Consider the following 14,182-nt stretch of genomic DNA (forward strand, 5'->3'; position numbering starts at 1 on the left):
CTTAACGTTAAGCAAAGGCCAAGTAAAAGACACATCCTAGTTACTTTGTTGCGGAGGGGAATTTTGTTTGTCATTATATCCTTCCTTTATGGTCTTTCTTGCTCCCACTTAACGTTAAGCAAAGGCCAAGTAAAAGACACATCCTAGTTACTTTGTTACGTTTGATATCCAACAGCCGGAACCGTATCTGCACCTGCAAGCCAGGCACTGCCTTAAAGTTGTTGACAGCAAGCTAAGTGGTGGTGCGGTGGGTGGTTCCTCCTCCAGTGATGCAAACCCTGCCGTATGGTACAAAAGCCCACCTTCCCAGGTGCTGCCCCTGAGAAGCTAGAGTTTAATATTTCATGATTGATTTCATCACAGATTTATGTTTTCTGTATTCTCTCCCTTGAACAATATTAACATATATAAGAACTTCTTTTTGAAAACATGACGGACTGGAGTTGTTGACACTGAAATATATTTATAGAAAATCTCTATGAACACTGCCCAACCCGCAGAAAGGCTCCTCTGGTCACCATGCATGCTGCTGTCGGCTCATGGCTTTGCTTGATTTGTTTGTTAGCCATTCCTCAACAATGGCTAGAAGGGCAGTACTCTTGCTGAGCTAGCTGCCCCATGTGTGACTGAGGCAGGGGAACCACTCAGAGTCCATTCCCGACCCTGTTCTGTGGCAGTGGTCCGGTTCACCCGGTGGCCTCCGGTTGCTTCATTAGTCACTTTCTCTATGCTGTTCGAAGTGCCTCCTGCTATCGTGATCTTTCTGACAGAAGCCCCGGTGTGACTTGGCAGCTTGTGGGTATAGATTTGGCTACTCTTTTGGATGGTTACATCCCTAGGACAAGTGAATCCAAGGGACTATCAGATTACGATATATGGGACCTGTTCTTTTCTAATGGATATCAGACATACTCTAGAAACAGCACGTATTGGCTGTTTTGGGCTATATCTTTTTTTAAAGGATTTATGTGTGCATGCATGCCTGTGTGTTTGTATGTATCGTGTATGTATGCATATGTGCATACATGCTTGCGTGTCTGTGTGCACCATGTATATGTGGGTGCCTGAGGAAGTCAGAAAAGGGCACCAGAACCCCAGGAGACGGAGCCCCTCAACATGAGTGCTAAGAACTGAATGCACGTCCTCTGAAAAAGCATGGGTTCAAGATGGCTCTCAGCCATGAATTGGGCTGGTTTATGACCATCCCCATAGACTCTCCCATGCTTACACTAATGGCTGGCCTGCTTTATAGAACTCCACGCGTGTATAGCTGCAGAGAAGAAGCCTGCAGCTCAGCTGATTAAAGCAACTGTAGTTCTTTTTGCTGATGGCTGCCGGTTTGATTTGGTTGACCTCGTGGCCACACCGAGTCCATCTTAAGTACACACGTACCTTGCACCTCCAGATAAGGGCTCACTGGAAGCAGTGTAGACTGGATGGACACCTGTGGTGCATTTTGTCTCTCGACACCTCCCTTGGCTTCTTCAGATGTGCAGATTTAGTCTAGACAGTGGAGGTTAATGACGTGACACATGCCTCGTTCTTGCCCCTTCAGAAGCAGGGCCCAGTTCCCCCTTACCTTGGAAAAGTTATTTTGAAGTTTGGTCAGGTAAGGTTCTGCTGGAACAGGTCCCTTTGCTGAGAAGGAAAGTGTGACTCAAGATGGGGGACACTTTTGACAGTGGCTTCTCTCCTCTCCTCCTTAGGTAGGCTTTAAGCCTGCAGGAGGCATCCGTACAGCGAAGGAATCCCTTGTGTGGCTCTCTCTGGTAAAGGAGGAACTGGGGGATGAGTGGCTGACTCCCGACCTCTTCCGGATAGGGGCCAGCTCTCTGCTCTCCGACATCGAGAGACAGGTGAGTAAAGCACTTTGTCCTTGGAAGAGGGGAGGCTGAGGAAACCTGAGCGGAGTCTCTGCCTCCTGCAAGCAGACCTGCGCCTGTTGTAGAGGTCGGGTGTAAATTCTGCGGAGAGGCGTGCTAACGCAGCGCCGAGTAAAGTTATTATTGTGCAACAGCATAATTACTGCTTAATGCGGGTCTTGCTTAATTATTAATTAGTGAACCTGGCTTTCCTCACAGATTTACCATCACGTGACTGGACGATATGCGGCTTATCACGATCTTCCAATGTCTTAGGTCAGCAGCCAGCCCAGAAAAGCATCTTGCAACAAATTTTTTTTTAAAAAATGTTTTTGCATAATTGCTAAGGTTATGTAATTACAGAGCCATTAACTGACTCCCCCCCCACTAAAATCCCCCCTGAAATCAACTCAGAACAATAGAGGAAACAAACCAGTCGAATCTAAATGTGGAACTCAAATCAAGAAAGGTTGAAATGGTCTTCATTACCAAGATGTCTGCATTTATTAATTTTGTGAAGATTTTCTCTGAAAAACTCAGGAAAAAATGTTTCTACTAACCCGTACTGCAGAAAATTCTGAAGGGAAAATGGAGTTAAATTGCCTGAGACCTGAGATTCCAGGGCAGGCGGGGCCTGGAGGGAAGGGTGCTTGTTACCAGACCTGACACCCTGTTCCGCTCTCAGTAACTACAGGGTGGACGGGGAGAACGGACACCAAAGATTGTCCTCGATGATCACATAGCCATGTCCCCTATCTCTGACGCATAATAAATAAATTAAAAATGGGATCAAAATTAAAATGGGTGCTACAGCAAAGGGACACTCTGCCTCCCTGTGCTGCCTCCCATTGGAGCCCTGCCCTGGCATCCACCTGACCTTCTGTGCTGTACAGAACACTCTCATTAATTGTTTGCTAACGAGATTATGATGTTGTTGCAAGAAAATGTGAATAACACTGAATTTTAAATACAAAAAGTCTCTGTGCTTATTTATTTTGTTCACTTTTGGTGGGCCTGAGGGGTGGGTGGTCTGGGCTGGAGCCTAAAAGTACTTTGAGCAGGTGGAGGTGGTGGTGGTGGTGCTACATCTTTAATTCCAGAACTCACATGTAGAGACAGGTGGATCACTGTGAGTTCAAGGCCAGCCTGGTCTACGTAGAGAAACCCTGTCTTGAAAACAGAAAAAAAAAATATTGCTACGAGCACCTCCTGCCCAGCGTGGGAGCACCTCCTGCCCATCGTGGGACATCAATCACCCTTGCCTGTCTCAAGGGTCTTTGTTTTCTTTTTTTTCTTTAAATGATTTCTTTTAATGAAGAAAAATAAAAACTGGGCATGTGGTGGCGTCTGCCTGTGACCAGGCATCTTCCTGTGCAGTGAGTCACAGGCTTCTGTCTAAAAACCAGGCAGACTGCATCTGAGGAAGGACACCAAGGCTGGCCTCTACTTCCCACACCCGCATATGCATTGACTTGCACACAAGCGCACACATGTGCGTGTGCATGTGTATGTGTGTGCACACCTGTGCACGGTGCGCACATACGCAGGTAAGTCCAAGCTTGGAGAAGTAGCCCTGGTATAGGAATGGCATGCTTGTAGCCTGAGAAAGGCCCTGGACCTTGATACCCAGGACTGCAAAAGTAAATGAGTAGGCAATCGGCAAGCTGGATGGGAATCCAGCTGCCGAGTCTGCGGTTACTTTTGAGGCTCACCTTCATGCAGCTAGGGACCCACAAACAGAGCTGTGACTCGTGAGTGGTCTCATGTTCTGTATGTCCCTTTGCTCTGTGACTCTGCCTTCCCTCCAGCTTCTGTCAGCTTGCTGATACCTCTACCACCTGCAGAACCCGAGCCTTGTAAATGGTGCCTTTTCATCCCCTCCCTCCCTCCCTCCCTCCCTTCCTCCTCTGAATTCCTCTGCTGTTAGTCATGAACAGAAGCACTGGTGGAGTCAGTCCTGTTCATCCTCTCCTGCACTGACGTCTAGCCCAGCCTCTGCTTCTCTCTGAGAGACCTCCGTCCAGTCCACGTGTGTCCTTTGACCTGTGTCTGCCTCTGTGAAGGGAAGGGGTGAGGGCAGATGACATAACGGAGCTTTCAGACCCAAGATCATGTCTCCCCCCACCCCCCAAGGATAATTAGAACAAATCCAAGAAAATGTTTTATGGCTAGAAAGAGAAAACACTTTGTACCGTTCTAAATTAGAATTTGCCTCTCGGGAGTCAATTAAGCAATTCCCTCAAAGCACCTCACTAACTAAAGGAAACAACTAAAGCAAGAACGGAAAAGAAGTCCTGCTTTCCCCAGCACTGAGGCACTGAGGCGGAGTGCTGACGCCTGGCCTGTGCCTTAGCTCGGAGGGCCTCATCCAACTTTGTCATATGCTGGCCCTGGTACTCACAAGCACAGTGGCCAGTCACCTTTGGAGAAGAATTATCACGGAAAATAATTACACCCATCACCTTTGAAGCTATTCTAATTGCAGTGGGGTTTCTGTTTTCCTCCCATTAAACCCAGCTGGTCATTTTAGTTGATCAAGTGAGCAGGCGTCATTATCTCCCATTTTAATGTATATGAGGCATCACTGGAATTGACCCCTGTGGACCGTTATGATGCATGCAGGAAATTAAGACCCGTGAGTCTCTCAACCCTATTAGAAGCTGGTGAGCGTGGCCTGGTCCAAAGGTAAATAATGCTGTATTTTGAGGGACAATTTGTCCTAAGGACTTTGGGATTCTTCCTGAGGCATGATTGGCCCTTCTTACCTGACTGTTTATCTGCTTGCTGCACAGATGACTTTAATGGGTCCCAGCTGATGGCAGTCACTATTAAACACAGGAACAGGTCATTTCTAAGGGGACCATGTGACGACACCTGCGTTGTCAGGACACTGAGAACCAGGCGTAGGCCTTCGAGATTTAAGAAGAAACACATACTCCATGCATGAGTCATCCATGTTAAAAGAATGCCATCCCGGCTTTACTGAGATCTCCTTATATACCAGAGGCAAAAGCTGTGGAAAAACAATAAAGCAGGTGAAAATCCCCAACCAGGGAAACAGAAAGTCCTGGACCCAACACAGGAGAGTAAACAACTTAACAACAACAAGCGAGGGGGAAAGGTGTCATGGAAAGTCCTGGCCCCAAATCAGCTGCCAAGGGTGTAAACAACTTCTTGCCATAGAAAGCTGAAATGTTCAGTGATGGGGAAGGGAAACACCCCAAGCTAGGGCCCCAAAATCATGTTTTACTGTAAGGAGATCGGTGTACTTCCAAGCACTGGGGAGAGATGGTTTGCACAATCAGAGAATAAATGGCATGTTCTGTGTGAAAAGATTCAGTTGAATAAGGACAAGCTTTCTCTTTCCCCAGAGGGTCACAGTGTTGCCATTAAACATGCTAGGCCAAAACTTTCCTCTTAAAGCACTCATGAAATGGCCGCTTAAAGGGACTTAGGAGGCATGTCTCAGTGACTTCAGGCCCATCCTAGTCTACATGGAGACCACATGGAGAGTTCCAGGCCAATACAGGCTACACAGTGAGATTCTGTCCAAGAACAAAACAGTCAGTGCTGAAGCCAGAATCCACACCAGCACATCTTGAAGTATTTGACAGGACATGGTCAGGTTTTCCAAACTGAAATGTTCTTGCCTGTTCATTCTCCATACATTCAAAACCACGATTGTGTGGAGTCTGACTTGGTGTGTTAGAGGCCACCTCTGCCTAGCCATTTGATAATGTGGTTGAGTATTTCTGTCGATGCTAATGTCATAATTTTGGGTGACCTGTATGTAGTTCTACGACTTTTAAGAGATTAGGTTTGTTTTTAGGAGAAATTATTTGAGTTCTAAATGTGTGTATGCATGGGGAGAAAATGACTCGTGTAATCACAGAGCGGTTTTATAATTATGAATTCTTTGCTTGATTCTGGATCGTTTCAGTGCTAATGAGAAATGCAGATGAATTAGCCTGCATGGAAGCCAGAAAGAGCTGTGCAGAAACTGTCAGGGATATCTAGAAATGAGTCTTTGTGGTAAGTAGTTGCACGCAAGGTCTTGAGTGAGCCAACACTTTCCCATGTTGGGAACAGACAGCTTCCAGAAGCCAAATGAGTTCTTTGGAAAACAGCAAAAGTACAGTGGGAAGCTGATATCCACCCAGATGGGTTTTGTGTTTTCTATTGCTGACGCAACACAAGCAGAACGCAAAGAAATAAAGAAGGAAGCTTTGAATAGATCGTTCTCTTCACAGACGCTGAGCTATTGGGCCTGCTTTGTCACTGGAACTAGCGTACGAGAGTGAATCAGTTTCTTGTGCTTTCCTGGTCATACTCAGGAGTTCCATCTCCCAAAGGAAAACACGTATCTGTGTAACCTCCACAGAGTGATCTTTCCCAGAAACGACCACAGACAGCATCTGGCTGATACATAAAATACGTAGTAAAAATAATCGTATTTAATTGCTCAAAACCTGCTGGGGAGAGAAAGCAGAGGGGTATCCATCTGGTCAGTTCTTATTTAATGGGACAAACGAGGATCGAATGCTTAATGCGATGTATGTGGAATATGGTGACCTTACAGCGAACTGAAACTTTCTCAAAGAGCAGTAAGAACAAAGGGGAATCTGTAGAAAAGACAGGCCTAATAAATAAATCTCGGGGCTGGAGAGATGGCTTAACAGTTAAGAGCACTTGCTGTTCCTGCAGAGGACCCAGGTTTGATTTGCAGCGCCCGCGTGGTGGCTCGCAACCACCCGTGGCTCCAGCTCCAAGGTGTCCAGAGCCCTCTTCTGGCTCCCATGGGTAACAGCTGCACACACTGCAGAGAAAGACGTTAAGCAAAATGCACTTACACGTTGAATTTAAGACAAAACAAGCCCAAATCACTAGTTTTGTGGCACTAATTTCTCTGGAGGACATTCGGGAATGTTTCCGATTCATCTGAGCAGTACCACGGTTGCTATCGTAACATAGCACTGTGCTTTACTCCAAGGGTCGACAGGAGTGAGAAAGAGCTAGAAAAACTGACTATATGTAAAGACACTGGGCATGTAGCCCAGCTGGTAGTGTGTTTGCCTAGCAAGTGTAAACCCTTGATTTCATTCCCAGTACTGCAAACACCAAGAATGGCAGTGTCCGTCTATAGTCCTAATACTTGGGGAAGAAGAGGCAAGAGGAACGTTATCCTTGGCTACACTATGGGGTTTGATGCCAGCCTGGATTATATGAGACTGTGAAGAAAAACCAGCCAGTTTTTATTTTTTTTTAAAACCTAGGAAGACCCGAATTTCCTTCACATCCGATGATCCCAGGAGACTTCTGTATTCAACTTAGCAAAGGGAAGCTAGGTGAATTGTGAGCCCGAGCTCCTTCAGTCCTGAAACATGCCATCAGGGGGTGTTCCAAGCTGATCTTGTGCCCTGAGTTGATCACCCCTGGATTGGGGTGTTTTATGCTGCCAAGCTAAAGAGTCTGCAGTTTGAGGCTGGAAATTGAGACCTCATGTGAAGAGACAGACTGAGAAGCTGGAACCACACTTGTGAACCACTGGCCTAGGGAGGTTTGCCCTCAACTCGGTGACGCCAAAGTAGAGTGTGCATCCTTGAGCCACTCAAAGCCACTGGCCACGGGGCTCTATCGTGCAACCCCAGGAGTGTTGTGTGTTTGTTACTCTGGTCTTCATATCCTAGAGTAGGAGTGGGAACCATGGTAATGACACCATCCCTTAATCCCTTCACAGTGGGCAATGAACTTGATTCCACTCTGGGCTTTCAAAGCAACCACTGGAGCTGAGAATAAACACTTTAGACATCTTTAGGACCATTATCCTTGAACTCTCCAAAGGATTCCAGCAAACAAGCATGGTGAGATCCAGCTGCACTTCATTTTACCAATTTGGAGTGCTTTAGCGTTTGATGATTCAAGTGTAGTCGGGTTGCTTAAAGCTGAGCCTTAGTTTAACAGACACCATCCTTTGACTTACGTTTGGGGTAGATAGCGTGCTCTAGGGATGGCACACTTCACAGACAGTTGGCTTTTCGTTGGAAGGTTCTGTGTAGGAAACCCCTAGGGCTAATGGAAATATTAGGTGCTAAGTCTGTTTGAGAGTTTTACATTTGTCTTGATTTTTAAGCATGCGCTTTGCCAATACTGGGCATAGCCGGGCATTCTAAACAACATAGATGCCCATTTTTGCTGGCTAGATGTTTGTGTGTGGAATGCATCTCATCCTAGTGGGAATTCTCATCTACAGACACGCTTCTATGACACACAATTATGTGGTTTTGTGCATCCCTTGCACCTTAGCTGTCCCCAGCTGCTAGAGAGCAGCCCATGACTACTTTCCAACCAGCAAGCCATCCTTAGTAACTGGCTCCTTCCTGAATATACAGCTTGCTAGATGATTTCCTGGTAGCTTCACCTCTCTCCTTTGAGGCAGGAAATTTCCCTCTGCCAGCCCTCACAGGCCTGTCGAAAGCAGATCTGGCTTCTCTTCATAGTGCCTGCCCTCTACCGTGTCGGGCTGCCTTTCTGGCCAACTAGTTGGAAACTGCTGTGTTTGAATAGGTAGAGGGTTTATGTGTTACAGGAATAGGATCCCAGTTCACTTTGGAATAGGGAAGCAACAGCATCTCCTAAGGCCAAACATGCTAAGGAATGGGGGTCGGAAACTCTGGAGCCTGAGGCATCTGTTTATTCCATAGCTCATCCTCAGATAAAGCTTATCCTTTGCACTGAAATGTGGAGGGGAACAAGAAATAAAACTGATCCTGCGAAGTTGGGAAATGCATGGCATGATAAATTTCAGGTATTCCCCTGGCTTCCATAATGCCAATTTAAAAAATAAGTAGGGTTTAAGCAATAAAAATCCTAAAAATATTTTTGTGTATGTGTGTTTGTGTGTGTGCATGTGTGTGTTGTGCATGTGTGTGCAAGTGTGTATGTATATGTGTGCATATGTACACATGTGTGCATGTACAAGTGTGTTTGTGTGAATGAATGTATGCATGCCTATATGTATGTGTGTGGGCACTTGTGTGCATGTCTACTCGTGTGTACATGTGTGTGCCCGTGTGCATGTGCGTGTGTGTGAGTGTGTGTATGTGTTCATAGGTGTCTGTGTGCAGGTGAAGGCCTGAGGTTGTCTTTGAGTAACTTTCTTAGTCTCCACCTTACTTATTTGCTTATGTATTTAGAGTCTGGGTTTTTTATTAAACCCGGAGCTCACTGATTTGGTTTGACTGGTCCTAAACTCCAGGGATGTTCCCAACCCAGACTTAGCCAGTGCTAAGATTAGCGGCTCACACTGCACTGCTATGCTTAGCTTTTTAAAAAAAGCAAAATAAAAACCCATACCTTCTGGGAATTGAACTTGAGACTTCATGCTTGTTCTGCAGCAGTTTGCCAACCTAGTCATGCGCCCAGCACACAAATCAATTTCTTTGTACAAGTGCACAGGCTCCTTCTCAGGTTCTACCTGCTGGGCCACCTTTAAACTCATCTGTCAGCTAAGCAGTACCAGAAAGGAAGGTTCAAAATCAAAAGGCATTTCTCATGCCTTTCACTATAGCAGCTGCTTACTATGATTCTTGTCATTCTTGTAATAGTCATTGGCTTATCTCTTCCTGATCCCCCCTTCATTTGCGCTCAGGTTATAAAGCTACAGAAAGCAGGGTGGGGCAGCATCGGGTGGATGGAGTAGTCTTCCTCAGCCTGATGGCTGCAAATCTAAGCTTCTGTCTCCCAGTGGTGAGAAGCCCCATCAGTAAGAGCGCTCTGTGTATTATGTACATCCTTAGGCGCACACTTATGGTGGCTACAGATATGTAGGAGTCCAGGCTTGAAACCGGGTGGTCACAGAGTCAGAACATGGTTGCCAATAGCAGGCAAGGGAAGCGAGGCTGGGCAAGCCAGTGGTCCAGGTGATTTGTGTTTCCTTCCTTCATGGGACACCATGGTAGACCCAGGCTCTAGGCAGCTCCTCTCTGTTTGCCTAGTCACTCCAGTGGGAATCTGGAGTTTGCCATATTTTCATTCTGAAGGGAAGATGGGAGATGGTCCACTTTACTGTTGTCTTTTTTTTTTATTCCCACTTTCTAGTCTTGCTAGGTGAATTGTAATATATAGAAAAAGTGTTTGGGAAAACATTTGTATTCATTAAAGTTTTTCATTCAAATGAACCAATAAAAGCACCTTTCTGTCTCTCTGTCTGTCTCTGTCTCTGTCTCTGTCTCTGTCTCTGTCTCTGTCTCTGTCTCTGTCTCTGTCTCTCTCTCTCTCTCTCTCTCTCTCAGTGTGGATTCTATGCATTGAGTGACAGCAAAAATAATTGTACATTTGAAATCTTTGAAAGACGTTTGAACGCCTTTGGAATGACTTACGAGCTAATGTGTAGAAATTCACTCCATTCCACGGTTGACTGTTAGTTTCACTTTCCAAGCTTTGTGGAACTCCTAAATGTTATTAGATTCTGTCTTTTAAACTACAGTCAGTATCTTTCTGGTAGAGTGATTATAGCATTCGACACACCTGTAGCGAGGATTTACAAAGACAAGATATTGTAGGTGTGTAAAGGCTTGATTTGAGCTTTAAAAATTGGATATGAATATTTGGGGTATAATATACTAGAATCATGCAAAAAACTTTGTCTTATAGTAAAATATTAGTTGGTAAATTCAATCCGTAGATGCTTGGTATTCGTACTACAGTTTTTAAAATGCCTTTTCTGTTGAGCATGGTGGCTCATACTCTTTTTCTTTTTTTTTTTTTTTAATTTTCCTTTTTTTTTTTTTTATTAACTTGAGTATTTCTTATATACATTTCAAGTGTTATTCCCTTTCCCGGTTTCCGGACAAACATCACCCTCCCCCCTCCCCTTCCTTATGGGTGTTCCCCTCCCAAACCTCCCCCCATTGCCACCCTCCCCGCATAGTCTAGTTCACTGGGGGTTCAGTCTTAGCAGGACCCAGGGCTTCCCCTTCCACTGGTGCTCTTACTAGGATATTCATTGCTACCTATGGGGTCAGAGTCCAGGGTCAGTCCATGTATAGTCTTTAGGTAGTGGCTTAGTCCCTGGAAGCTCTCGTTGCTTGGCATTGTTGTACATATGGGGTCTCGAGCCCCTTCAAGCTCTTCCAGTTCTTTCTCTGATTCCTTCAACGGGGGACCTATTCTCAGTTCAGTGGTTTGCTGCTGGCATTCGCCTCTGTATTTGCTGTATTCTGGCGGTGTCTCTCAGGAGCGATCTACATCCGGCTCCTGTCGGTCTGCACTTCTTTGCTTCATCCATCTTGTCTAATTGGGTGGCTGTATATGTATGGGCCACCTGTGGGGCAGGCTCTGAATGGGTGTTCCTTCAGTCTCTGTTTTAATCTTTGCCTCTCCCTTCCCTGCCAAGGGTATTCTTTTTCCTCATTTAAAGAAGGAGTGAAGCATTCACATTTTGATCATCCGTCTTGAGTTTCCTTTGTTCTAGGGATCTAGGGTAATTCAAGCATTTGGGCTAATAGCCACTTATCAATGAGTGCATACCATGTATGTCTTTCTGTGAGTGGGTTAGCTCACTCAGGATGATATTTTCCAGTTCCAACCATTTGCCTACGAATTTCATAAACTCGTTGTTTTTGATAGCTGAGTAATATTCCATTGTGTAGATGTACCACATTTTCTGTATCCATTCCTCTGTTGAAGGGCATCTGGGTTCTTTCCAGTTTCTGGCTATTATAAATAAGGCTGCGATGAACATAGTGGAGCACGTGTCTCTTTTATATGTTGAGGCATCTTTTGGGTATATGCCCAAGAGAGGTATGGCTGGATCCTCAGGCAGTTCAATGTCCAATTTTCTGAGGAACCTCCAGACTGATTTCCAGAATGGTTTTACCAGTCTGCAATCCCACCAACAATGGAGGAGTGTTCCTCTTTCTCCACATCCTCGCCAGCATCTGCTGTCACCTGAGTTTTTGATCTTAGCCATTCTCACTGGTGTGAGGTGAAATCTCAGGGTTGTTTTGATTTGCATTTCCCTTATGACTAAAGATGTTGAACATTTCATTAGGTGTTTCTCAGCCATTCGGCATTCCTCAGCTGTGAATTCTTTGTTTAGCTCTGAACCCCATTTTTTAATAGGGTTATTTGTTTCCCTGCGGTCTAACTTCTTGAGTTCTTTGTATATTTTGGATATAAGGCCTCTATCTGTTATAGGATTGGTAAAGATCTTTTCCCAATCTGTTGGTTGCCGTTTTGTCCTAACCACAGTGTCCTTTGCCTTACAGAAGCTTTGCAGTTTTATGAGATCCCATTTGTCGATTCTTGATCTTAGAGCATAAGCCATTGGTGTTTTGTTCAGGAAATTTTTTCCAGTGCCCATGTGTTCCAGATGCTTCCCTAGTTTTTCTTCTATTAGTTTGAGTGTGTCTGGTTTGATGTGGAGGTCCTTGATCCACTTGGACTTAAGCTTTGTACAGGGTGATAAGCATGGATCGATCTGCATTCTTCTACATGTTGCCCTCCAGTACCATTTGCTGAAAATGCTATCTTTTTTCCATTGGATGGTTTTGGCTCCTTTGTCAAAAATCAAGTGACCATAGGTGTGTGGGTTCATTTCTGGGTCTTCAATTCTATTCCATTGGTCTATCTGTCTGTCTCTGTACCAATACCATGCAGTTTTTATCACTATTGCTCTGTAATACTGCTTGAGTTCAGGGATAGTGATTCCCCCTGAAGTCCTCTTATTGTTGAGGATAGCTTTAGCTATCCTGGGTTTTTTGTTATTCCAGATGAATTTGCAAATTGTTCTGTCTAACTCTTTGAAGAATTGGATTGGTATTTTGATGGGGATTGCATTGAATCTGTAGATTGCTTTTGGTAAAATGGCCATTTTTACTATATTAATCCTGCCAATCCATGAGCATGGGAGATCTTTCCATCTTCTGAGGTCTTCTTCAATTTCTTTCCTCAGTGTCTTGAAGTTCTTATTGTACAGATCTTTTACTTGCTTGGTTAAAGTCACACCGAGGTACTTTATATTATTTGGGTCTATTATGAAGGGTGTCGTTTCCCTAATTTCTTTCTCGGCTTGTTTCTCTTTTGTATAGAGGAAGGCAACTGATTTATTTGAGTTAATTTTATACCCAGCCACTTTGCTGAAGTTGTTTATCAGCTTTAGTAGTTCTCTGGTGGAACTTTTGGGATCACTTAAATATACTATCATGTCGTCTGCAAATAGTGATATTTTGACCTCTTCTTTTCCGATCTGTATCCCCTTGATCTCCTTTTGTTGTCTGATTGCTCTGGCTAGAACTTCAAGAACTATATTGAATAAGTAGGGAGAGAGTGAGCAGCCTTGTCTAGTCCCTGATTTTAGTGGGATTGCTTCAAGTTTCTCTCCATTTAGTTTAATGTTAGCAACTGGTTTGCTGTATATGGCTTTTACTATGTTTAGGTATGGGCCTTGAATACCTATTCTTTCCAGGACTTTTATCATGAAGGGGTGTTGAATTTTGTCAAATGCTTTCTCAGCATCTAATGAAATGATCATGTGGTTCTGTTCTTTCAGTTTGTTTATATGATGGATCACGTTGATGGTTTTCCTTATATTAAACCATCCCTGCATGCCTGGGATGAAGCCTACTTGATCATGGTGGATGATTGTTTTGATGTGCTCTTGAATTCGGTTTGCCAGAATTTTATTGAGTATTTTTGCGTCGATATTCATAAGGGAAATTGGTCTGAAGTTCTCTTTCTTTGTTGGGTCTTTGTGTGGTTTAGGTATAAGAGTAATTGTGGCTTCATAGAAGGAATTCGGTAGGGCTCCATCTGTTTCAATTTTGTGGAATAGTTTGGATAATATTGGTATAAGGTCTTCTATGAAGGTTTGATAGAATTCTGCACTAAACCCGTCTGGACCTGGGCTCTTTTTGGTTGGGAGACCTTTAATGACTGCTTCTATTTCCTTAGGAGTTATGGGGTTGTTTAACTGGTTTATCTGTTCCTGATTTAACTTCGATACCTGGTATCTGTCTAGGAAATTGTCCATTTCCTGAAGATTTTCAAGTTTTGTTGAATATAGGTTTTTATAGTAAGATCTGATGATTTTTTGAATTTCCTCTGAATCTGTAGTTATGTCTCCCTTTTCATTTCTGATTTTGTTAATTTGGACGCACTCTCTGTGTCCTCTCGTTAGTCTGGCTAAGGGTTTATCTATCTTGTTGATTTTCTCAAAGAACCAACTTTTGGTTCTGTTGATTCTTTCTATGGTCCTTTTTGTTTCTACTTGGTTGATTTCAGCTCTGAGTTTGATTATTTCCTGCCTTCTACTCCTCCTG

General features: G+C 44.3%; 1 protein-coding gene across 1 annotated transcript in view; it reads left to right on the plus strand.

Moving 5' to 3' along the window:
- Dera (deoxyribose-phosphate aldolase) overlaps positions 1–2,838 on the plus strand; it is a 78,776-nt gene extending 75,938 nt beyond the window's left edge. Inside the window, exons 8-9 of the mRNA NM_001399006.1 lie at positions 1,707–1,856; positions 2,082–2,838. Coding sequence (NP_001385935.1) covers positions 1,707–1,856; positions 2,082–2,138 — 207 coding nt within the window. The 3' untranslated portion in view covers positions 2,139–2,838. The remainder of the gene's footprint in view (positions 1–1,706; positions 1,857–2,081) is intronic.
- Positions 2,839–14,182: the final 11,344 nt, after the last annotated feature.

Source organism: Rattus norvegicus, chromosome 4 (genome assembly GCF_036323735.1).
Source record: "Rattus norvegicus strain BN/NHsdMcwi chromosome 4, GRCr8, whole genome shotgun sequence".
NCBI lineage: Eukaryota > Metazoa > Chordata > Mammalia > Rodentia > Muridae > Rattus > Rattus norvegicus.